This window comes from Cupressus sempervirens, chromosome 10 (assembly GCF_028749045.1).
Source record: "Cupressus sempervirens isolate cs-2001-9-10 chromosome 10, ASM2874904v1, whole genome shotgun sequence".
Lineage (NCBI taxonomy): Eukaryota > Viridiplantae > Streptophyta > Pinopsida > Cupressales > Cupressaceae > Cupressus > Cupressus sempervirens.
In genome coordinates, this window is record NC_143127.1 from 155,874,918 (window position 1) to 155,899,886 (window position 24,969).

General features: G+C 35.2%; 1 protein-coding gene and 1 pseudogene across 2 annotated transcripts; one reads left to right on the plus strand and one right to left on the minus strand.

The window, feature by feature from the left end:
• The first annotated feature begins 13,198 nt into the window (after window positions 1-13,198).
• LOC149533050 (cytochrome P450 94B3 pseudogene) lies at window positions 13,199-15,051 on the plus strand (annotated as a pseudogene). Its single transcript, XR_016357130.1, has one exon. The product of XR_016357130.1 is annotated as a cytochrome P450 94B3 pseudogene (transcript).
• Window positions 15,052-19,894: 4,843 nt separating this feature from the next.
• On the minus strand, window positions 19,895-20,602 carry LOC149533051 (histone H3.2). Its single transcript, XM_089805358.1, has one exon. The coding sequence runs from the start codon at window positions 20,499-20,501 to the stop codon at window positions 20,091-20,093; it is 411 nt and encodes a 136-aa protein (XP_089661484.1). The 5' UTR covers window positions 20,502-20,602; the 3' UTR covers window positions 19,895-20,090.
• Window positions 20,603-24,969: the final 4,367 nt, after the last annotated feature.

The window sequence follows — 24,969 nt, forward strand, 5'->3', positions numbered from 1 at the left end:
TGTTGGAACTATGTTTTTCTGGTTTTTGGGTGCCTGTTACAAGATGTGTAACAAATTTTTCACAATGAATGAGAGGATGTGCATTTCAAAGATTAAAGAGGGCCTAAATTAATATCTCTAGTTAAAGGTTCAAGTTCTCATTCCTTATATGTTGGGAGATATTATAATTCTCTTAGATTATCGATTTCTGGCATTTTTGCACAACAGTTTTATGTGCTTAACTTTCAGGATGGATGTGCACTTATCCTTGGTGAATTGGCCTTTTTTCCTTTAAGGTGTTGTAGTGGACCTAAATTTCTACTGTTATTTTTAAGCACGAGTTCTAATTCAATTGGAGCTATAAGATATCATGATTTTTCTCGAATATCGATTTGTAGACATTTAATTGTTGTTGCAAGCCAACTTGTGGCTCTTCAAGTACTTAATTTTAGTTTTTAGAATTTTGGGCCAACTTGTGGCTTAGATTAGTATAATTAGGGGTCTTTTGGAGTCTTTTAGTCATTTATGATGGAGTGATTCATTCAGTTGAGTGTGGGGAGCAGCTGAAGAATGAGATTTTCCTGAGTCTGTGGGCAAATCGCTGAATGTGAGGTAGTTTATAATAGGATTTTGATTCAGTTGGAATGAAGGATAGATTTGAATTTGAAGAGCTAGAGTTGTGGCTTAGGAACCATAGGATCTCTTGGTGGACCTAAGGTTACAAGTGTGGATTCTTCTTGGTGTTCTTATCCAGTTGTGTATCTAGACTAGCTGAGATTGGTTTTGTGAGTTAGATCTTTTTGGATCTTGCAGAACTAATTTTTTAATTGTTGTTTGTATTTGGCCCTAACCCAGAAGACCTTATAGCCAGGCATATTGCATTTAATCAGTTATATTTATGAACAAATTATTGTGAGTTGGTATCAGATCTTGCATTGTTGTTTCTTGTTGTTGTGTTTTCGTTGTGTGGTTATATTTGTTGGGGGCTAGGACATCTCCTTTGGAGATTCTCTTGCCTTGCCCTGTGTCATATATTACCATGGGACTAATGCAATCTCTACATAAAATACTCAAAAATAGGTTAGGGAATAACCCCAAGCATACCTCTCAAGTACTCAAAAGTATCCTTTAGCGAAGGTTTTGTAAATATTCCTGCTACCTATTCCTTTGTGCTAATATATTCCAATCTAATCTCTTTCTCTTCAACTTTCTTTCTCAAAATGTGATACTTAATAGATATATTCTTTGTAATTGAATGTAAAAGTGGATTCTTTAACATACTCATTGTACTTGTGTTATCACAATGTATGATAACAAGCTTATTAAACTCAATCCCAATATCTTTCAACATTTGTTTCCTCCAAATAATCTAATCACAATTGTTTGTTGCTGCTACATACTCTTCTCTTGTCATACTCTATGAGATATAGTCTTATTTTTTTTAGCATGAATATTGATTATATTCATATGTGGGAGTATCCTATCATTGCTAGAGCATTAGGAAGATTTTGGCATGATTGTGTGTTGCATTCGTGACTATATTTGTCATTGATGTCAAAGTACATGTTATTCTGTAGATGATTGAGAGAGCTATAGACTAAGATTGAGGTCAATTAGTTCAAGGAGTTTTATTGAGGCTATGCATAGTTGAGGATGTTTCCTACTAAGTTTTATAATTATGTGGTTAATTATACATGTAAAAAGATTATTACAGTTGACTGTTATTTGAGATTTATTGAAGATAGTTCAGACAAAGTTCCTAAGAAGCAGTCACTAATGTTTTGATTATATCACCTAACAGAGATAGAATCTAGTTAATCCCACTTGTACAAAGGTATAATACATGAGGATGATGGTGTGGTTGATCATACTAAGTCTATTGTTACACGTATGAAGGATTGTGAAGACTGTGAACCAACAATTTTATGAAATTGTGAAAAGATGTAATGTAATGTGTATCATATTATCTTAATGTGGTCCTATATTGATTGTAAATTGAGAAAGCCTCAAGGATGACTCAATAATTACTTTGAGGATTTGGTATAAATGAAAGCTATTTTCCTTGGATGTATGAGTAGAAAAGTGTGATTTAAGTGTATGGATGTGTAATGCAAGTATGTGAACTTCAATGTGAGATCTAGCAAACCTAATATTGAATATTTTGAGATTGAAGAAGAGTTTGGTGCAATAAAGGAGCGAAGAGCTAGCAAAGAGATTGTATTTGGAAAAGAGGTTGTTGTGGACAGTTGTAAATATTGTATTATTATATGAAGGATAGTAAGATCAGTTGGACAGTGAGTTCAGGGATCTTGCCCCTAAAGTTTTTTGGACAGTGGGTCCTTTTGCCTTCCACAACTCCTAACAAGTTTGGCACAACTCCTAACAAGGTCAAAATCTCCTCACAAGGATTCAAAATCTCCTACTAGGGACTGATATGTACTTAATGTATTTTATTGACTCCTAATAGGGTTCATCCTCTTGTAAGGAACTTATCTATTAGTACATCATTTTGAGGGTAGCATCCCCACTAAGGTTTCCCCTCTGATAAAGGGTTTCCCTAGTTAACAAATCTAGTGTTATTGTGTATGGTGATCTTTATATGGTTGTTGCACTTATTGATCACATATTTCAAATTTAATAAGGTTGATGAAAATTCTTTTAATTGGATAAATGATTCACATCCCTCCCCCCTTAAATTATCTTGGTGGACTTTACTTTCTAACAATTGGTATTAGAGCATCAAGTCCTTGAAGGATAAGATTAACAACTTAAGGAGATCTATAGTGATTCATTTTAGAAAAGAAAGTTCAAAGTTTGATGGAGTTAGCTATGACAATTGGAAAGAGAAGATGAAGACACATCTACTATGGATGGGTCCAAGATATTGGTTGATCACTAAAAATAAGAAGGAAATAGTTGATGAAGACAAGATTAAATCTTGTACAGAAGGTCAGAGAGATTTATTTATGTGTAACATGCTTTCCAGGGAAGCACTTTTAAAAGCTCTTCCTAAAAATGAGTGTACACAGGTAAAATCATTAAATTTGGCAGAATAAAATTTGGAAAGCTTTGGAATCTATTTTTGAAGGTGATATGCATGCTAGAAAGGTTAGACGACATAATTGGATTTGTTTATGTTGAGAAGATAAAATGATGGAAGATGAATCTATAAGAAGTTATTTTGGTGAAATATCAGAAATTGTTGCAGGAATTAAAGATTGTGATGGGAAGAAGGATGGAGATGAAATTATATGGAAAATCTTGAAAATTTGACACCTACATATAAGCAGATAGAGCAGATGATTGAACAAGTCATACCTTGCACAGAAAAGTTCACAAGAGAAGCTCTTCTTGGAAGATTAGAATCATCTAAGATAAAAGAGCCAAGCTATTATTGTTTACAAGCTTTCTCTACATTTTCATTTCTACTCTAGGTGGACAAACTAGACTCTTTTGCAATGATATTCTCATTACTTCAAATAAAATCTCATCAACCATAACTCTTCGATCTTCCCATAAAGTTTAAAATTAGATGAAAATATTTTCATAAAATCCATTATGTATTCAATAAACTATCAGAGATCACACTCTGAATAGATGTTCCAAACAATTCTATCATCCTTAAAATTTGGAGTGTATTTGGCTTAATCTATACTTTGTCACTTGCCATGTTTGTAATAATAGGAGTAAACACTAACTTAGTATTTTTCTATCACATCAAAATCTAACAAGTAGATAAAAAAGGAAAAAATACAAAAGGTTTAGAGGATAGGATGTGCATCGTGATAATAAGAAATATTACTATGCACCACCCAAAATAGTCACCAAATATTCCACCCAACTCCCATCATATAGAGAAAAAAACATTGGTTAAGGAAAATCTCATGTTAACCATCACAATGAAATATTTAAAAAATAAAGTTTACATTGCAAATGTGGTGATTAATTAAATTTTGGATCCCTTTGGAGATATATACTGCACAATGTTTGTCATCTTAATATTACCCCCAAATGGGAACCACACGAGAAATTCATCCAAACAAGCTCCAAACCAAAACCATCATACTGGCACATCACACTACCAAACATACATGAGCCAATGGTGCGACACAACCATTCTGAAACTATAACCATGTCCTCAAAGTGACTCGTGCATCACCCTAGAAATTTTGATGAGGTGACCTCCCATTGATCCTAGTCTTTGAAACCATCCAATTCAAAATTTCCTACCAATAACTTTAAAACATTTGATTACAAAGCATAATGATCATCTCATCCTATCCACAAGCCTAAGAAGATAATGGATCCAATAAATCCAAACATTTATTTTTTGTTATCCATCATGGCTATTATTGGTGTTTCACTCCTCAAATAAGAGTCTTTATAAATTTTGTGGCAAGAAAATAAAGTTTTTCCAACATCGAAAGGACCCAGTAACCAACCCTATTGTAGCCATTACATCAAGAACCTTATTCCCTTCTCTAAAAAAAATCATCTCAAATTATTCAAGTCTCATAATAAGTTACAATTGTCAATGAAAATATCTTTTGAAGTCTAGCCCAAAGTGTTGAAACCTTTAACAACATCAATAATCTAGGATTGTTATCGTTACTTTGAAATAGAGGACCTATTAAAATGAGTTGAACCTATAATCAATGCTAAAGGGTGAGACACACATTGGTCTGCATAAAGTACCATACCAAGAGATCATGTGAGTGTATAGTTAATGTCTAATAAAGGAGGAAGTGTAATACGTACTCTAGGGAATTGCAACCACATTATTAAACACATAATACTTTATGTATTGTCATAAATTCTACTCCTTAATAGGTAAGTCCCATTTCACACTCTCCTAGAATTAATTTTAGCTTTCTTGCTCCTCTATGTATTATTTGGGGTCATATGAATTATCTAGGACCATTTCCATAAATTTATTAATACTTAATTTTAAAAAATAATAATATTTAATTTTAAAAAATAATAATATTCTAGTTTAAATCTCAACACACTCCTCTTTAGGCCCCTATTTTAGTGTGCCCTTTATTTTAGTTTATCATAAAACTCAAATTGGGTTTTATCCTCTTGTAATGTCCAGTGTAATTAAATCCCTGCTCCAATTTCATCAAATATTTGAGCCAATTTGGACTAGATTATTTTGATAACTATAGATTATGTCCATGATTGGGAGGATAATTTACAAGCCTTGGTGTTCCCAAATATATTCTTGAGATGGAAATATGATCTTTGTAGGTAAAAATCCATTTAAGTCAAAATATCATATAAATGTTAGCTAGCAAGTTTGTCATTTGTAATCAACCATAAGGAGATCAAGTGTATTCTACATGAAGATGAATATCTACAACAAGTATTCTAGGGAAAAATATTATATGCTACTAAATTGAGTTCAAAGGGAAAGAGAGATGCTAACAAATACATGAAATGTTTATACCTTTTTCTAGTTACACAAAATTTACAAGTCTTTAAATATCACATAAATGTTTAGAACATTTGTAATTGTATGACTCAATATATTTTTCATCAACCATGCATATTTTATTAACACATACATGTCAGAACAAAATAAGAAGGTGATACAGAGGAATGGTGGTGGTATACTGAACACAAAGAAAGTTAAAAACTTAAGAGACTTTGTGCCTATCAACAACTTTAAATTCTTCAAGGAATTAACTTGTTCAAGACTGTCACAATATCCCTAGATACTGGTTTGGATTCATAGACACCCAACTAACATTGGATACAGAGACCTTTAAGACTCTATCATAGTGCCATACTCCTATTTCACAGGCTTTCTCAAATTGAACTTAGAAAACCCAATATTTTTCCTATCAGTCCTGCTGCATACTAAAATGCCAGTGGTTTAGTCTCCTCTCAAAGTACTTGGCAACTTAAGTTCAGCTATGAACACCCTTTTCAAAGTATAGTAACATATCAAAACCTTGTTATGACTATTTTGCCAATGTTTCAATCTAAGACCAATGCTCTGTTTTGGCTATATGAAAAATGACTAGGTTAACAAAGGAAGTTTGACCAATGATATCCTATCGATTCCAGTTCTAGAATCCAAACCCGATTGACTTAGAGATTCCTCAATGCCTGATCTTCACCCAATCCAATCTTGCATTCAATATGTAAATGTGTTCCAAACCTAAACTCCACTCCACATTCGGGCAGATCACCCACTACAACTCCTTAGTGCCCAATTTCCAAAGACTCTTCTCACTTTCCAGACTGTGATCACTTTATTTCACTATTTATGCATATGCATGGTTAGTGATTTATAATACATGTTAAAATTTCATCCCATGAAGGTTAGGCCTCTACGTTCATTGGATGTTCCTTATTCTATTTCAAACCAGGCTATAGTGGTTAAAAAGAAATGCACGGTTCTGCAACAATTATAGCAGTCAATCTAAAAGGACAAGAAACTCATCTGTTGAGTATTATATGATCAAGAATCAATAACAACTATATTTAGAAATCAAAACATTCAAATAGGAATTCTAAAGGAAAAGAATTGTGTTGCAAACCAAGAGTTTTATTGCTGTAACTCACAAATTGACACCCTATACACCCTACTATCTCGTAACAGAGACTCCATCTTATACAAAAGACTCCAAATAACTAAAAAAAACTAATTCAACCACCTTGCATCAGTTGGATTGAATAAAAGGAGATAAACTACTAATTCCCTCTATAATCTAAATAGCCGTTGTTATTTGAAATTTTGAATTTTTAAAATAGATTTACTTAACATTTTCTAAATATTCCTAATGTGTTCATCTATCCCATAACCCAATCTATACTTCTTAAAACATTAACAAAGCTTGGACAACATTTAGTCCATCATAAACAACTATTTGTCCATTGAGGACATTACAAGTATGAAATTGCATTATTTTAATATCATTATAAGTTGTAGAATCCTCCAATTGATTTGAAGCCCTTGATGATGCATTCTATTATCCTAATCATCATTAAGGTTCATGAAAGTCTCCATGTTCTTTATCTTTTGCTTAAATGTTTGAGGTGCTTCTGCACCATACACCCCACCATGGAAAGAACTCTTGTCCCAAGAGTGGAATTGGTGTGACCCGTTGCTCCTTGTTTCAAACTATTGTTGAGTGAGGAAATAGTCTCTCAAAGTGATCTGCTCCTTCATTTGAGTTCCTACAGTCACAGACCAAGGTTTAGATACAAAAATATTTGGTTTAGATTGTCCTCTTGCCAAGCAGGACTGTTGCTACACAATAGACTGCTGAAAAGTCTTCATTGATTGTTGCCTTGTCACCATATCACCTTCATTTGCCTACCCATTCAAAGGACACTTTATTGCTCCTATCAAAATGAAAGGTAGTTCAACCAGCCCTGCCACAATTGGACTGTCTTACACTTGGCATTGCTTCCAACCAGTATCATAATGTTGACCCTGCATTGGAACATCTCCACCAAAGCACATAACCATAGTTTTCATTCTACTGTCAATAAGTGGGGTCAATTTATATCTAACCCTGCCCTTATGCACTATATAAGTATTTGTGAAACCATCATGTATAGTCCTCCTAGACCATTGCCAAGGTCTACCTAAGATAACATGTCCAAAACTCATTTCCATGCATGACATCAGATAAAATACTATCAACATATTTCCCAATTGGAAAATTTAGAATAACTTGCTCATTCACAAGTAGGTTTTGATCCTTACTCACCCAAGTAGCATAGTATGGATTTGGATGTGGAGAGGTTTGTAAATGCAACTTTTTGATGACCTCCTTTGAAACCAAATTATGTGAAGCCCCTGAATCAATAAGCAAACTAAAAACCTTACCTTGAATCAGACATTTGGTTTTGAAAATGTTGGTTCCTTGCACAGGTTGTCCACTTCCAACCAACAAATGTTCACCTTCTTCTGGATAAATTTCAATGGGTTGTTGTTGCTCATCCTTTCTCGGCTCTTCATCAACCAAGTGCATTCTTATATCTCTCCCTTTCTCTTCCTGCCATTTAGGACCCCTAAAGGATTGATGGCCTACTTCATTGCAATTAAAGCATCTCCCTGTAAATACTCCACTTCCTCTTCCTCCACTTCTTCCACCTCTATAACCCCCTCTTGATTTCAAAAAGGTTTTATCCTTGTCCTTATCATTGTTACTCTGAAAATTAGTAGTACCTCTTCCCCCTCTTCCTCTCATGGAAGATCCACCTCTATTGTTGCTCTACTTTTCTTGTCTCCTTCTTATCTTCTCTTCAGCCTTCAAGGCTAACTGATAACATTCATCAATCGACCTCGGGGTAGAAAGACTAAGGTCATCCTGAATGTTGAGCCTCAGTCACCCCGTATACCTTGAAATCTTTTCTTCCATCTCTTCATCATGATCCACTCTAATATCGAGCTTGTGGAATTCCTCTATGTACTTCTATACATCCAACTCCGTCTGCCTAAAATCTCTCATCTTCTTGTACAATTGTACTCTATAATCCTTTGGCAAAAATTTTGCCTTCATTTTTTCCATCATAGTGTACCAAGATGTGATCTTGGGCCTATTATTCTTCCATCTATCTGCTTGAATACAATCCCACCACAACAAAGCATGTCCCTTCAACCTAGACTTTGCTATCTTCACTTTGTCCTTCTCTTCTATCCCTTCACATTCAAAGCAATTTTCAATTTCTCCAAACCAATCTATCAATTCTTCATCATCCATCTTTCCTCCATACATAAGCAAGTCTGTCCTTACCCTTACATCTCCACTTTTTATAGCCTTCACTAGTTTAGCCATCCTTGCATCATCAGGGTCTATTGGTTCCTCTGCTTGGGGTCTTTCTTCTTTTTCTTCTTTGGGTTCTCCTTCCTCTCCTTCATCTCTGATTCCTTCATCCAATCTTATGCTCTTATCCTTCTTCTCTAGTGTTGACAGCCTCTCCAACATAGACTTTATCAATCTATCCTTTTTAGCATTCTCTTTGTCCCTTTGTTCTAATGATGCCCTTAACTTTTTGTTATCTGCCACTTGTTCTTTCACTATCTTTGCCAACTCCATATTTGTCAACCTTGCAGAAATCTCTTCTCCTCCTTCAGACATGGCTGCTTGATCAACTTGGTACAAGAATCTCCTCTAGAGCTACTCCTCCCAGGATAATTCAACTGTAAGAGCTTTCTAAAGGATTCAAGGACCAACTTCACAAGACCAATGCAATTTCCAAAAAAAAAACCTTTCCCCGGCTCTGGTACCACTTGATGCAAAGGAATGGTGGTGGTATACTGAACACAAAGAAAGTTACAAACTTAAGAGGCTTTGTGCCTATCAACAACTTTAAATTCTTCAAGGAATTAACTTGTTCAAGACTATCACAATATCCCTAGATACTGGTTTGGATTCATAGACACCCAACTAACATTGGATATAGAGACCTTTAAGACTCTATCATAGTGCCATACTCCTATTTCACAAGCTTTCTCAAATTGAACTCAGAAAACCCAATATTTTTCCTATCAATCTTGTTGCATACTAAAATGCCAATGGTTTAGTCTCCTCTCAAAGTACTTGGAAACTTAAGGTCACCCATAAACACCCTTTCCAAAGTATAGTAACATATCAAAACCTTGTTATGACTGTTTTTCCAATATTTCAATCTAAGACCAATGCTTTGTTTTGGTTGTATGAAAATGATTAGGTTAACAAAGGAAGTTTGACCAATGATATCCTATCGATTCCAGTTCTAGACTCCAAACCCAATTGACTTAGAGATTCCTCAATGCCCGATCTTCACCCAATCTAATCCTGCATTCAATATGTAAATGTGTTCCAAACCTAAACTTCGCTCCACATTCGGGCAGATCACCCACTGCAACTCCTTGGTGCCTAATTTCCAAAGACTCTTCTCACTTTCCAGAATGTGATCACTTTATTTCACTGTTTCTGCATATGCATGGTTAGTGATTTATAATACATGTTAAAATTTCATCCCATGAAGGTTAGGCCTCTACGTTCATGGGATGTTCCTTATTCTATTTAAAACCAGGCTGTAGTGGTTAAAATGAAATGTACAATTCTGCAATAATTACAGCAGTCAATCTAAAAGGACAAGAAACTCATCCATTGAGTATTATATGATCAAGAATTGATAACAACTATATTTAGAAATCAAAACATTCAAATAGGAATTCTAAAGGAAATGAATCATGTTGGAAACCAAGAGTTTTATTGTTGTAACTCACAAATTGACACCCAATCTTGATGTCACTTCCGTACACCCTACTGTCTCGTAACAAAGACTCAATCTTATACAAAAGACTCCAAATAACTTTAAAAAACTAATTCAACCACCTTACATCAGTTGGATTGAATAAAAGGAGATAAACTACTAATTCCCTCTATAACCTAAACAACTGTTGTTATTTGAAATTTTGAAATTTTCAAATAGCTTTACTTAACACTTTCTAAAGATTCCTAATGTGTTCATCTATCCCATAACCCAATCTATACTTCTTAAAACATTAACGAAGCTTGGACAACATTTAGTCCATCATAAACAACTATTTGTCCATTGAGGACATTACAAGTATGAAATTGCATTATTTTAATATCATTATAGGTTGTAGAATCCTCCGATTGATTTGAAGCCCTTGATGATGCATTCTATTCTCCTAATCGTCCTTAAGGTTCATGAAAGTCTCCATGTTATTTATCTTTTGCTTAAATGTTTGAGGTGTTTCTGCACCAGAAGGTTAACGATTAGGTTCATCGACATATTACCTACTCTTTAGAAAGGACAAAGAAAATAAACAATGAGAGTTCTTTAAAGAGGAATTACTTTGTAGAGTTCAACCCTATAATTTAAGTTTACTTGTAAATGTAACTTTAATTAGACTCGTGAAGAAGGGCACGTCTCATTCTCATTTACATACAATATTAATAAATAGGATTAGAGGTATGTCTAATTTTTATCTATTAAAGTAAGGATATGACTAAGGGCACATACAAGTGAAACTATGAACAAAGGTGCATCATGTTCCCATCCTTTATCTATAGATTATATGTGATCGAAATTGACTTTATAAATACAACTTCTATTTGTCTTATTAAGAGGGCACATCACATTCTTACTCACTATTAATTATATTAATAAGACTATGAACAAGCAATTATATCATTCTCATCTAGTAATAGTGTAACAAGCAAGGCTCTTAACAAGGGCATGTACAAGTAGACTCTTGAATAAAGGTGTATGTTGTTCCCATCCACCAAGAATTTCTATACATCCTACGTGATTGAAATTGACTCTTTAAATACTATGCATAAAGGTACGTGTTATTTCTATCCACCAAGACTTTTATATGCATTGTGTGGTTGAAATTGGCTTTATAAACACAACCACTATTAAGGTCATGAAGAGGGATATGTCTCATTGGATTATCCACTATCAATCTAATGAATAGGATTGTGAACAAGGGTATATATTATTCTCATATGTTAATAATGTAACAAGAAAATCTATGAGAAATGGAACATGTAAGGAAACTCTTAAATAAAGAAACATCTTGTGGGACTAAAATTGACCAAGCACCAAGACTTTTCTAAGCATCGTATGTGACTAAAATTGATATTATAAACACAACATCTATTAGGGTCATGAAGAGGGGGACATGGAAATTCTCATCTAATTTAGTAATCTAATATATAGGATTATGAATAAGTGCATATATATTGTGAATATAAACACTACTAGGGTCATTAAGAGGGGAGCGACTTATTTTCATTCACTAGAAATCTAATAAATATGGATTATGAACAAGGGCCTGTCTCATTCTTGTCTGCTAATAATATAGGAAGGGCACATATAAACATGATCAGAAATAGGAGCACTATCTAGGTCATGAAGATGGGCACATCTCATTCTCATCCAATAGCAACCTCTAAATAGGACTATGAACAAGGGAATATCTTATTATAATTTATTAATAACATAAAAGGAGCAATTACATATAGGATTGTGAACAAAGAAAATATCATTCACATCCCACCAATATTATAACAAACAAGACTATTAAGCAAGGACATGTGTCGCTTTAAAAATACATCTTATTTCCATCCACTAATATTACAACAAACAAGATCATAAATAATAGCATATCCTTCTACATCTTCCATTATCATATCAAACAAAATCATTAATTAAAGCATATATGACTTCCACTAATAACAAACAATACTATCAATGAGAGTATATATTACTTCCACTAAGAAACAATACCATAAATAAAAGCAAAGCCTACTTCCACTAATATCACAACAAACAATATCATAAATAAAAAGCACAACATACATCTAATAATAAGTACCATAAATAAGAACACATTTTACTTCCATCCATTAATATCGAAACAAATAAAACACCATCAAAAGCATCTACCTCATTACCTTCTACTAATTCTATAACAAACAAGACATGAATAAAATCTCCAATGATAATAGGACAAACAAGACCCATATAGCAATGCCCCTATGACAAAAACAAGACCCATAAATAAAAGCACACCTCATGACCAATCCATAACAATGTGACAAACAAGACCCATATAGCAATGCCCCTATGACAAAACCAAGGCCCATAAACAAAGGCAAAACTCATGACCAATCCATCACAATATGACAAACAAGGCGCAGACCCATATGGCAAACAAAAGCCCATATGACAAACAAGGTCCATATGCATGAATAACAACCCAAAAGCAGAGCGTGAATGAATGTTGTGGGGGTTGTGTTAGGTAAGACCTAGGCGTATGGGACCAAACCTAAGAGAATAGATAAAAATGTCTTCAAGGGTGCCAAACCAAACCAAAGAGAATAGATTAATAAGTCCCCAACCATATAAAATAATGGAGCAATGCCTTTGTTCCTTATATTAAGCCGGCTCCTGAATAAGATAATCCCCACTTTACTAGATCCTTCCTAACCCTTTAGTGGTTAGAATAATTCTCCACGTGGGGCAATAGACAAGACTTTCCTTCCCAACAAGGAAGGACCATTAACCCTCTAAATCCTCCACTAATCTATGGGAAGCCCCTAGCATTTTCCAATTAACTAGCACGGGCCATTGGGTTTACTCTGTGGGTGTCCGACATGGCAGGACAATGACAGGTGTCAGCACCAGGAATCCCCTGTTTCTTTAATCTGCCGTACGTATGCAACGTAATATGCGAGAGCCCATTGGAAGGCGTAACCTGCCTGGCGCACTGAACCGCTTGGACTTTACACGCTTTGGCAATGATCAAACGGTGCCCGAAATGGCACAGGCCAAAGGTATCATTCCTCTTCCGCAAATGGCCAAGGAAAATTAATGATTTCGGAGCACAAGAGGAAAAAATAAAAGCTGTCACGTGAAATCTATTTATTCCAATCCCCCCCTACATTCACATGCTACTAAATCAGAACCAACCGAAGGGCGCAAAAGAGTGTGTGTGAAAGTACTGAGAAAGAAATCGGAAGCGGCCATGACTGGCTCAGTTCATGATCTTCTCTTACTACTCTTCCTCATCCTCCTGATCTTGTGCGGCGGGTGGGCGAGTCGGTTGAGGAAGAGTTCATCAGGTGGATCGTTTTACGGTCCCCCGGTGTACCCTCTGATTGGCTCGGTTTTCTCCCTGTGGAAGAACCGGTGCCGGTTTTTAGAATGGTACAGCGAGATGCTGGCAGATTCTCCGACGCAGACGATCGTAATCGGGCAATTGGGCGGCGGGAAGACGGTGGTGACTGCGAATCCGGCGAATGTGGAGCACATTCTGAGGACCAAGTTCGAGAATTATCCGAAAGGCGAGCCCTTTACGGCGATCCTACACGACTTGCTCGGGCGGGGGATCTTCAACGCGGACGGAGACGGGTGGAAGATGCAACGCCGGGTAGCGAGCTACGAGTTCAACACGAGATCTCTCAGAAACTTCATAGTCCAGGTCGTCGAAGAGGTCACTGACCGGCTCATCCCGCTGCTCCGGGAGGCCTCCACGACCTGCAAGTGTCTGGATCTCCAGGACGTCCTGCAGCGCTTCGCGTTCGATAACATATGCAAGGTGGCCTTCGGGGTCGACCCGGCTTGTTTAAACGGGTCCTTGCCGGTCTGCGAGTTCGCCCGGGCCTTCGACGCCGCGACTGATTTGTGCGCCCGGCGAGCCGCGGGGCCGATTTCCGGGCTCTGGAAGGTGAAACGGGTGTTCAACGTCGGGTCGGAGCGGCGCCTCGCGGAGGCGGTGGAGGTCGTGAATGAGTTCGCGATGGATGTCATCCGGCGCCGGAGAAAAGAAATGGGGTGTGGGAAGAAACAGGATCTGTTGTCCCGGTTAATGGCTCTGGCCAACCGGCCTCACCTGACGGCCATCATGGGTCCCGACGCCGGCCATCTTTCCCACGAGTTTCTCAGGGATAGCATCGTCAGCTTCATTCTCGCCGGCCGGGATACCACTTCCGCGGCTCTCACCTGGTTTTTCTGGCTCCTCACCACTCATCCGCACGTAGAACATGCCGTTCGCCGTGAAACCGCCCGGGTGGAGTCGGGTGTGTTCACGTACGAGCAACTGCAAGAGATGAATTACCTCCACGCGTCGCTCTGCGAGGCCATGAGACTCTACCCGCCGGTTCCTTTCGATTCCAAACACGCCCTCCAAGACGACGTTTTGCCCGACGGGACTCGCGTTAACAGGGGATCCCGGGTCACTTATCATCCCTACGCCATGGGACGGATGAACACCATTTGGGGGCCCGATTGCCTGGATTTCAAGCCCGAGCGATGGTTAGATCAAAACGGGCTCTATTCCCCGCGGAATCCCTTCATGTTTGCGGTTTTTCAAGGCGGTGTTCGGGTCTGTCTGGGGAAGGAAATGGCCTTCATTCAGATGAAATACATCGCCGCTTCCGTCATTTCCAGTTTTAGTCTCCGCCCGGTTGATCCATCCCGGACGCCCAAATGTGTTTCAAGCTTGACCGCTCGCATGGTCGGCGGTTTTCCTGTTTTTGTAAAAATTGCCAATCGTAATGAAAATTCCTAGTGTTTTTTCCGTTTGCCCCTCTGGTTTGGCTGCAAATTGCAATTGATTCGGTTCCTCCATTGTTGCGAATTTTGCTTTTCCTGCTGCTTAAGAGTACTGGAACGAACGGAACGAATTTGAGGAGTTTTTTTCCAAATTTGGGTATGGCCCCATTTAGTAGGAACCCGCTTTCCTGTCATGTTGCTGTAATTTCGGTTAGATGAATCAGAAATGCAGTACGTGGCGGTTGAATCGCATATTATCATTCATTGTATATAGTCCCCCCCGCCCACTTGTCTGTTATCTACTTATTAATCTCCGTGGGGACCAATCGTTCTGTGAGTTTAATGATGAGTTCGTTACAACTTACGGCTAAACGTTTTGTTTAGCGTTTTAGTTCGTTCCGGCTTTACTGAAATATAAAATGTTCGAGTCTGTGGAATCTGTTTGTTAATTAATTTGCTTGATTTTTTTTAGTGTGTATTTTATGTCTTATTAGGTTGGTTTTTTAAAAAAAATTGATAAAATGTAGTTACAAAGAGTTGCGGCAAAAGATTCCAAAAAGAATCAGCTGGAAGTAAGATAGACAACTAGCAACAACAATACATACGAAAGGCTGTAAAAAGAGCAGCAACATGAGCCTTACAAATTAGGTTGGTTGTTTTTTGTCATGACTGAAAAGAATTATTAGTTTGTTTGTGAAGTCACTAATCAAGAATGGTATTCATTGCTTTGAGGGGTATTTCAGTCGCCTCAATTGGAAGAACATAACTGAAGGTTAATTTTTAAAAATATCTTTGAGAGGTATTGAGGCTTGAGTCGCCTCAATTGGAAGAACATTAATTGAAGGTTAATTTTTAAAAATAGCTTTGAAAACCATGAGTTTCAATTCACCCTATGAGAGGTTCATTTGGGAATAGTAATTACAGGCTTAGAATAATTTTGAAAATAGTAATAGGTAAGACAAGATCTCATAATGTGATGGGAGGTCTTGGATTCAAGTTTATTCAAGCTTAATAAATAATAATAGTTGATCTTGACTTAAATTTTATTATAGTTATTAATATGTATATTAGATCATGTTAAAATTTTGATAATTAGATAAAATGTGATTAATATTTGAGCAATTGAGTTAAAATTTAGATAATTAGATAAAGTGCGATTATTATTTGAGTATTTAATATATTTATGGAATATTATAGGTGAGAGTACACTTGAATACATCCTAATGAATGTGATTTGACAACATTATACAAACAATAACATTATAATTAGTTTCAACAATTAATAATCATATCACATCGAATTTATACTAAAAAATTAATATTAAAGATTATTAAATAAATCATTCTATTAGATATTGAGCATATTGATTATCGCTTTAATTTTATAAATTAGTTTTGTTTCAAGGATCTTATAATTTCTTCAATAATATATTAGATTGATATAATGTATTCTAGTTTTAAAACTAATTTTTAAATAAAAAGTTGGAACTTATTATCTTAGGTCTATGTCATTAGAGATGTATTTATATCAATTATATCTCTGTTGTCTTGTTACAAAATATCCAAAATTTGTAGATATATCAATTCATTTTTTATTATAAATATTTTATATCCATGTTATTTAATTGGTGTTCATTATATGACATGAAATGAAATATTTTCTTATATGTACATTGACTAAAAATAACAATTATTAGTCATTATTTTCATAAATAATAAGTTAAAAAGTCTTTTCACCTTTTTGAAGGATAAAATAGATACTTGATTGAAAGTAAATTAGATGATCAATTATTTGTATTTATGTTGTCTTTCTTAATCAAGAAACACCTCTTTATTTTATCAATTATCAAATAAAAGTCTAGAAAAATGAATCACATGTCAAGTTGATTTTTTGGACCATGAGTTAAAGAAAAGAAAAAATAGTCCATTGTTCCCACTATTAACCTAAGTTTTGAGGTTTGATGGAAAGCAATTCTACAATAAAATCCAAAAAACTCCAAGCTATAAGTTAAAAATCAGAAAATGTTTCCTAAAAGTCAATGAATGAGAAATGTCTATTCTAGTGAATTTGTATTGCATTATTATTCCATCAAATATTATAAAAGATTGATGAATATCTAAAATTGAAATTTTATATAAGAAATAATTGAGATATTTAAAGAAGTTGAAATTTATCTACAAATTCAATATGGTCTTTTTAATCTAAATTTTTAGAAATAAATAACCAAGAGACAATTTGAATCCATACTGCCAAATTCGTCTAGGGAACAATCCCGACCTCATCCTTTCTTCATGTCTTTGGACCTTGCACTCAGCAAGACTTGATCCCTGGTGGGCTCTTTGTGAGCCATTCAACTTCCCCGATGGACCAAAGGCCCATTTTTATTTCAATCGCACACCTTTTAATTTTTCATAAGCTAGACAAATTTTAGAATAAATGATTTGATGCATACATAATTGGGCCGTCGAATTTATTTATTTTAACTATAGAAAACATATATATTTAGTTTTCAATAGGTCCTTGTTGCGTAAGGCATATTACCTCCAAAAGGGTAATGCTGACTGTATACCCATTGCAGAAGGGAAAAATAATCCCCCGTCAAACTCAGCGCCAAGTCGAAATGAAAGATATTTTGAATAAGCTCCGGATAAGATTCATCCCTTTAGCGGCGTGCCTTTATCTCTATATTTATGTTTTTTAAATAATTAAAGATTACCATATTGTATATCTAGAGATCAATTATTTGATAACAAAACTTACATATAAAAAGTGAAGAAGTGTAAAGCAGTTTTTATCAATGTTTGACATGATATTTTAACTGTAATTAGTCAATCATATCTTTCATTTGTTCTTGATACTTGATTTATTTGGAATTTGTGCAATCTTATTGATTTTTTGGATAATTTTGTCTCTTATGACCATGAACTTCTTCAACATGTGCACCTACAAATAAGATATGTTTTGGAACCTACTATGATATTGTATTTCCATTAGGTAAAATGGATGATCAATCAACATAGATACTTTTTATTCAAGCATATTCAATTGTAAAAATCAACTAGTTTGTCTTCTTGCATTTCAAAATAAATGATAATAGAATTAGAGTCTCCCTCAAAATCAAGGGATACATATAATGAATACTTAAAGTAAGTTGTAATGTTGAAATTGACTTTTTTTTTTAATAATATTAAATATTTATTTTAATAAACAAATGGTTCTTTTTTTTTCTTTTTTTTTTTAAAAATACAAAGGGTTCATTTGGCAACAAGAATACAAAGAAAAATAAGCATATGTAAATTCTTAAAATTTTGAATTCTTTGTTTGGATGCACCAAATTAGAATTGGAATACAAAATAAAATAGAAATACTTATTCCTATTCCAATTTTATTTATTTTAGAAAACATAAATTTTGAGGTCCACAAATTCCCCATCAAATTTTGGCTAAACCAAACAAAGAACAAGAATACATAGCCTCATTTTTTATTTCAAAATAAGTATTCCATAATAGCTATTCCTACTCCCCTATTCCTATTCCCATAGCCAAACAAGCCATAAGGGCCCGTTTGGTTGCAAGCATAAAAATTGAGAATTAAAATAGAAAATTTGAATGAGAATGGAGAATGAAGAATAGGAATGGAAAAATGCAATTCAATCTTGTTTATCCCTTGTTTGGTTATGCTAAAATATTTGAAAATATTGAAAACAAAATTCCAACACTCACCCCAAGTCAAAGCAAATTTGAAAATTTAATCAAATTTGAAAAAAGTTAAAATGAATGCAAAAATAGCAATTCCAATTACAAGTATTTTTTAGAATGGACAAAAGCTCATTTTAAGGCTAAAATGAGAAAACATATTCCTATTCCCTATTCCACACACCAAACAAAGAATACAAATCATATTCTAATTTCCTATTCCTATTCCAATTGTATTCCAGCAACCAAACAAACCCTAAAAGTGTCATAATTCAAAATACATAAAAGGAATAGTAGTTGCTCAATAAGTTTCACACAAACTAAAGGATATTTGTAAATATGTCAATAATTAATTCATTATTTTAATTTTTTTTATTATGATAATAATAAGTCAATGACACTATAAACTTAAAATCTATGGAACCACTAGCTTCTTAAATTTTTCAGCTAAAATGTTAATGTTGAAACAAACTAAACACTTGATGAAACCATTTACCTTAAAATATTCTTAAAAGATCTCAACTACCACCCACTCTAATTTTAAGGATGCCCCCTCCATTGACTATAAAAATATAATATGGCTCCACAAACTTTTCCTTTATAATAGAATTTGTTTAATTTGTTTCTTTAGAACTATATATATATATATATATATATATATATATATATATATATTCATGAAGCCACTAACTCAACAATAATTTCTTAAAAGTGTTACAAGCACTAAGGGAGAGGACCCATTACATAAACACATTCCAATAATTGTAAAGGAGTTGTTAATACCTTAACTTGCTTATTTAATAACCAATATTGACTTTATAGTTGTTTTTGCTAAAGATGATTACTTATGATCAAAAGAAATGCCCTTCTTTTTTTCTAAAAGCAATCAATAGTGTGATTCCACAACAACTCTATAAATATAGGAGCTTTAATGTACTACAATTAGTCTCACTTTTGAAACTTTAATTATGAACAAAAAACTTCCCAAATAATTGACTATGAAAAAATAAATGTAATTTGAAATTTCCACAAAATTTTAAGAAGAGTAAAGTTACTTGATCCTCTCCCATAACATGAGAACATAAATTTGTAACTGAAAGGTGACAAGGGTATACCATTTTATACAAGAATATTCCAACGAGAGGTAATATTCAGCATCACCGCATTAAACTCACTATTGAACATAAGTGATCCATTGTATTTCCCATACAACACTATTGCATTTATAAATCCGGACACTTACATCTGATTGCCAAAATGTACCAGTGACCGAGGTGTGAAAAAGGAACCAGATCCAAAACCCGGGCACAAAATAAAGGACAAAGATTGACTGGAAGACGAACAAAAAGAAGAACTAGGGTTTGAGAAAAAGATCAAGCCCTTTCGCCACGGATGCGGCGTGCGAGCTGGATGTCCTTAGGCATAATGGTGACTCTCTTGGCATGAATTGCGCAGAGGTTTGTATCCTCGAAGAGACCAACCAGATATGCCTCGGACGCCTCCTGCAGAGCAGAAACGGCAGAGCTCTGGAACCTCAAATCTGTCTTGAAATCCTGCGCAATCTCCCTCACCAACCTCTGGAAAGGAAGCTTCCTTATCAGGAGCTCAGTGCTCTTCTGGTATTTGCGGATCTCACGCAGGGCAACGGTGCCGGGCCTGAATCTGTGCGGCTTCTTCACTCCGCCTGTTGCCGGTGCCGATTTTCGAGCCGCCTTTGTTGCCAATTGCTTTCGAGGAGCCTTTCCCCCCGTCGATTTCCTCGCCGTCTGCTTCGTCCTTGCCATTCTTATAAATCTTGCTGTTCCTGCTCCCGCTTGCTCGTTAACCTTTTAATGGAAGATCGAAAATTTACAGAGAATTGAGATGCTTGTTTTGTGAGAAGCGGTGTAAAGATAAATTATATATACAGGGGGAGCAGCCCGCGCTTTTTCAAAATTGTCGATCGGCCATTGAAATAAAGAGGGAGGGAATCTAGACCCTTCGATCTGGCCCTTATCGACGGCTCACACGCTTTCACGCTCGATCCCCGTTAATTGCTTTTAATTTTGAGGATGGAAATGTGATGAAGGTTGGTTACGGTGAAAACACACGAAGTCATGGATTGGATGTCATTGTTTCCCTCTAAAGATGGATGCTTAGAAATTCTTGTAGTTTTATGATTTTAATATTTTTACCAATGACTTAAGATGTGGATATAAATGCAATGGTCAAGTTTCAAATAAACTTTAAAATGAAATTATAAGATTTGTTTAAAATTTTACAATATTATTAACAAAGCATGAACATAAGTTCATTGTAGATGCAAAATGAGTACATCCCTTATATGCATATGATGAAATATAGACAAAGTAAATTGATATAAAATGTTGATAAATATCAAATAATTGATATGAAATGTTAATAAATATCAAATATTAAGTTATGTTGGGTATTTATTAGATTTTGTTCATTGTTTTGGAGGTTAAGTTAATTAGATAACTTTTGTACATGTTTAAATCTCATCATCGTAGTAGGGTTGTGTAACTTAGGAATTAGATTGTTGCATTTAAGAGTCGTTTATGTAGTCCCATAAGGTTGTCTTAAGTCTAATGTTGGGAAGATCGTCATTATTTGAGAAATACATTACAAAGATTTGTCAAAGTAGTACATAGTGTGATCTAGCATGGCATGTTATGGCTTGAAAAAAAAATGTAAAGTTCTTTAAATTATGGGGGAGGGGGGGAAGAAGTTTGAATGAAATTGCTAATTTGTGTAAGTAATGGTTTTCTCATCAACAATTTCAAAACTATTGGATGGCAAAATTGATGAATTCATTTCTATCTAAGTAGGCCATGGGATAAAAAGAATTATGATATTTGATATTGCATTTTCAAAGTTAACTTTTTTGTTTTGTTTTGTACGAGAAGGAAGTTATATTATGAATAAATGATCATTCTAACCAATATGGAAAATGTTAGTTCTTGCAATAAGCCCTCTTATTGTTTTGTTTTTTATGATTGTAAAATATAAAACAACAAAGTCATGATGTTGCAAGGGTAGCTATAAGTGTTAAGAAATAGTGATGGATTATTGTGTTGCTCTATTGGTGCCCAAGAAACAATACAATACATGTCATTAACTCTTAAGCTACCAGCATGAGGAGCATAAGTTCACTCTTTTAGAGTTTTCTCGTCATTTAATGGTTTCTTCAAGTGTATCTCTGTCTTATAAAATATTTATATGGTTACTTTTGATATGTTATTGGCAGAGGGAACAATGAAGGGTGTTTTGCATGTTTGCAAGAAGAAATTTTAAGTTGATAAACTTGCATTAGATCATAGCAACACTGCTAACTAGTGTCAAGCAAGGATAATCTTGACTTGTTGGCCTTCTTGTTGTATCGCACTAAAATATCAATGGTTCTTTCTATTTTGGTTTATTGTCATCATGCATCAGCATCATGATGCATGGTTCATAGTTACAAGCTAAACTATTATTTCCTTGCAATATAAGTGTTGAAGAGTGTTTTGACACACTCATTAACATGTAGGTAGAACACCAAATGTATCACCTCTTGAAAGGAAACCAATCTCAAGAGATCGGTAACCCCAAGGTCCCTTTATCTTACATCATAACAATAATGGATAATTTAGTAATGTATGCAGGTATACATGTATGAGGGGTTGTCGATGTCAAGTAAAAAAGTAGTTAAATGCATGTAAGGAGATCAACAAATAATAATAATAAATGTACCTATTGCGCAAGATTGGACACTTTTGGCACTATATCAACAATGATACAACTTGTAAATATGAAAAAATGGATTTATAACAAATTATTGAAAATCCACTCCTAAACTTGTCAAATATTTTTTTTTTAAAGGAAAAAAAAAATTATTAGGTTAGTTAAAAAGAGATTTCAAAAAAATGAAATAATAAACAACAGTTAAGGACATCAATGATTCAAACACTTAAACTTGTATAAAGAATATTAGATTTTATCTCTTTATTGTGAAATTACAAATTAGAAATGCATAATTTACAAAATTGTTATGTTATCTTCAAAGGGAACAATAATGAACGATTTCTTAAAATTTATCAAATTACAAAGTCGTACCTGTAGAACCAGAATCAGTATGCAAAGAACATTAACAAATAAAGTAAACATTCACAAACCAAAAACTAAATTCACATATATGCTTAGACAAAGGAAGAAAACAAAAAGTGCAAACCTCACAAGAAAAAGCACTCCATGCTTCCTTGATTCTGTAGATGTGTCCTTTTGCTGTGGATGTATGCTCAAGATGCTCAAAAGCTTGCTTCAATGGAGATGGGTAATGGCAAATTGGTAGCTTTGTGAGCTCTCAATTTGGCATTATAAGGGTAATATTGATGGCTTTGGTTCTCAAAATAGCATGGTAACTTTAGCTCAAAGATTGTTGATGAAATGGCTTGGGATGGGATTCAATTTATAGGCTAAGGGGTAGAGGGATGGAGGGCTTAGATGCAAGGATGGATGAAGGCTTAAGGAGCGCTAAGATGCACTCAAAGGGGAGCACATGGATTGTGCTTGTTTAGCACCAATGGGAAGGTGACACTTGTCACAAGGAGGATGAGTGTGAGAGGGTAGGGTAAAGGGTTGGTTAAAGTCATGATGAGTGGGGTTGAGTATGTAAGAGGGATGTAAGAGGAATGAGTGTGGAAGAGGGAAGAGTGTGGAAGATGGATGTAAGAGTCATGAGTGGGCTTGTAAGAGTCTTTATGTTTTGTAAGAGCACTCATGACTTAGTGGTTGAGTTTTTTGAGAGGAGACTTTGGTTTGGATTAGGAAAGTCTTAAACTTGTTTAAGGAATGTGACAACATTAGGGGGTGGATTAGGCTTGGGTTTAGGATTAGCTTAGGGATGTTAGAGATGTGCAAGTGGATGGCATTAATGAGGGTGGGTGAGTTAGTGGCTAAGCTTGGTTAGTATGGGTGGATGGGGTGGATTAGGCTAAATGGAGGATTAGAGATAGGTTAGGGGTTTTTGAATTTGAGGATTTCATTTATCAAATAGATTTATTTAATAAATGGAGATTTTTGGAATTAGATAGAAGAATAGGATTTAATTGATAAATAATAGATTATTTGATTTATCAATTAGGACTATAGCTGATTAAATTAATCAACTAGGGGATGACAAAGGATTAATTAAATAGAAATTTAATTAATAATGCCTTTTTAGATAACTAAATAGGATTACTAAAATAGTGTAATCAAATTTAGGTGTCTACATTTTGCCCCTCTTTGACATAGTGTTGAGACAACACTATTTCAAAGAAGTTTGAATGAAGACGACACGAAGAAGATGTTTTAGCAACAAGGTTGCCCCAGTCTCGGATAAGAAGAGGAGAGACTAGACTTAGATGATGCCCCCTCAAGAAGGCGGTGGGGAGAGAAATGAGGCTCGATGACTTCTTGAAAAGTACAAGAAATTGAGAAGAGCTGAGACGCAGGTTGGTGAAGAGAAGGGGCTGAATTAGCTCAAACTCTCACTACGGGAGAATGATAAAGGGAAATCAGAGGCACAATAGTAAAGCAAGCTTAAGACTTTCCAGGATTGGGGGGGGGAGATGGAGGAGCAGAGCGCTATAAAAGGAATCCATTGAAGCTTTTTGAGCGGGAGGATACTTCAAAGAGAAGTACCACCATGTAGTTGAGCACTAGATTTGCTATAGGACTGTTGGTTAATTGCCAAGGTTACCAAGAACATCAAGGCCTTTTCACCAACCGTCCAGAGGACTGACGAACTGACTCAAAACAAACACACAAGGATTGCCCCAGTATCACACATGAATCCCAGAGGAAGCAGCGTGGAAACGACACTAGGTAACCCACAAGCAGAAAAAAGAAAACAAGCAAAAGACCTGATCAAGACCTTATGCTCTAATTGCCCCATTCGCAGCATACCATGATATGGAAGATCATGGCAACCTTGAGGAGGGAACAAGGAGATTGCTTGGAAAAGATATTTCAAGACCCAAAAGGGAAGATCCCAAATCAAAAGAAAGTGAAAATCCAAAAGAGAACTGTTTGCCAACGAGATGGGTAGGACGAGGTACTAACGGACCAAGATCAGACATGAGGAAAGCTATATCCTGCAAAAATCTATCAGAGAGCACCTAAGCTGATGGATCTGGATGAGTGATGCGTCTGGCAAGCTGAACTAAGAAGGATAACACTTTGGTGACAGGAGATCTAGCTAAAGGATGCATTGGAATATCTAACCAAGGT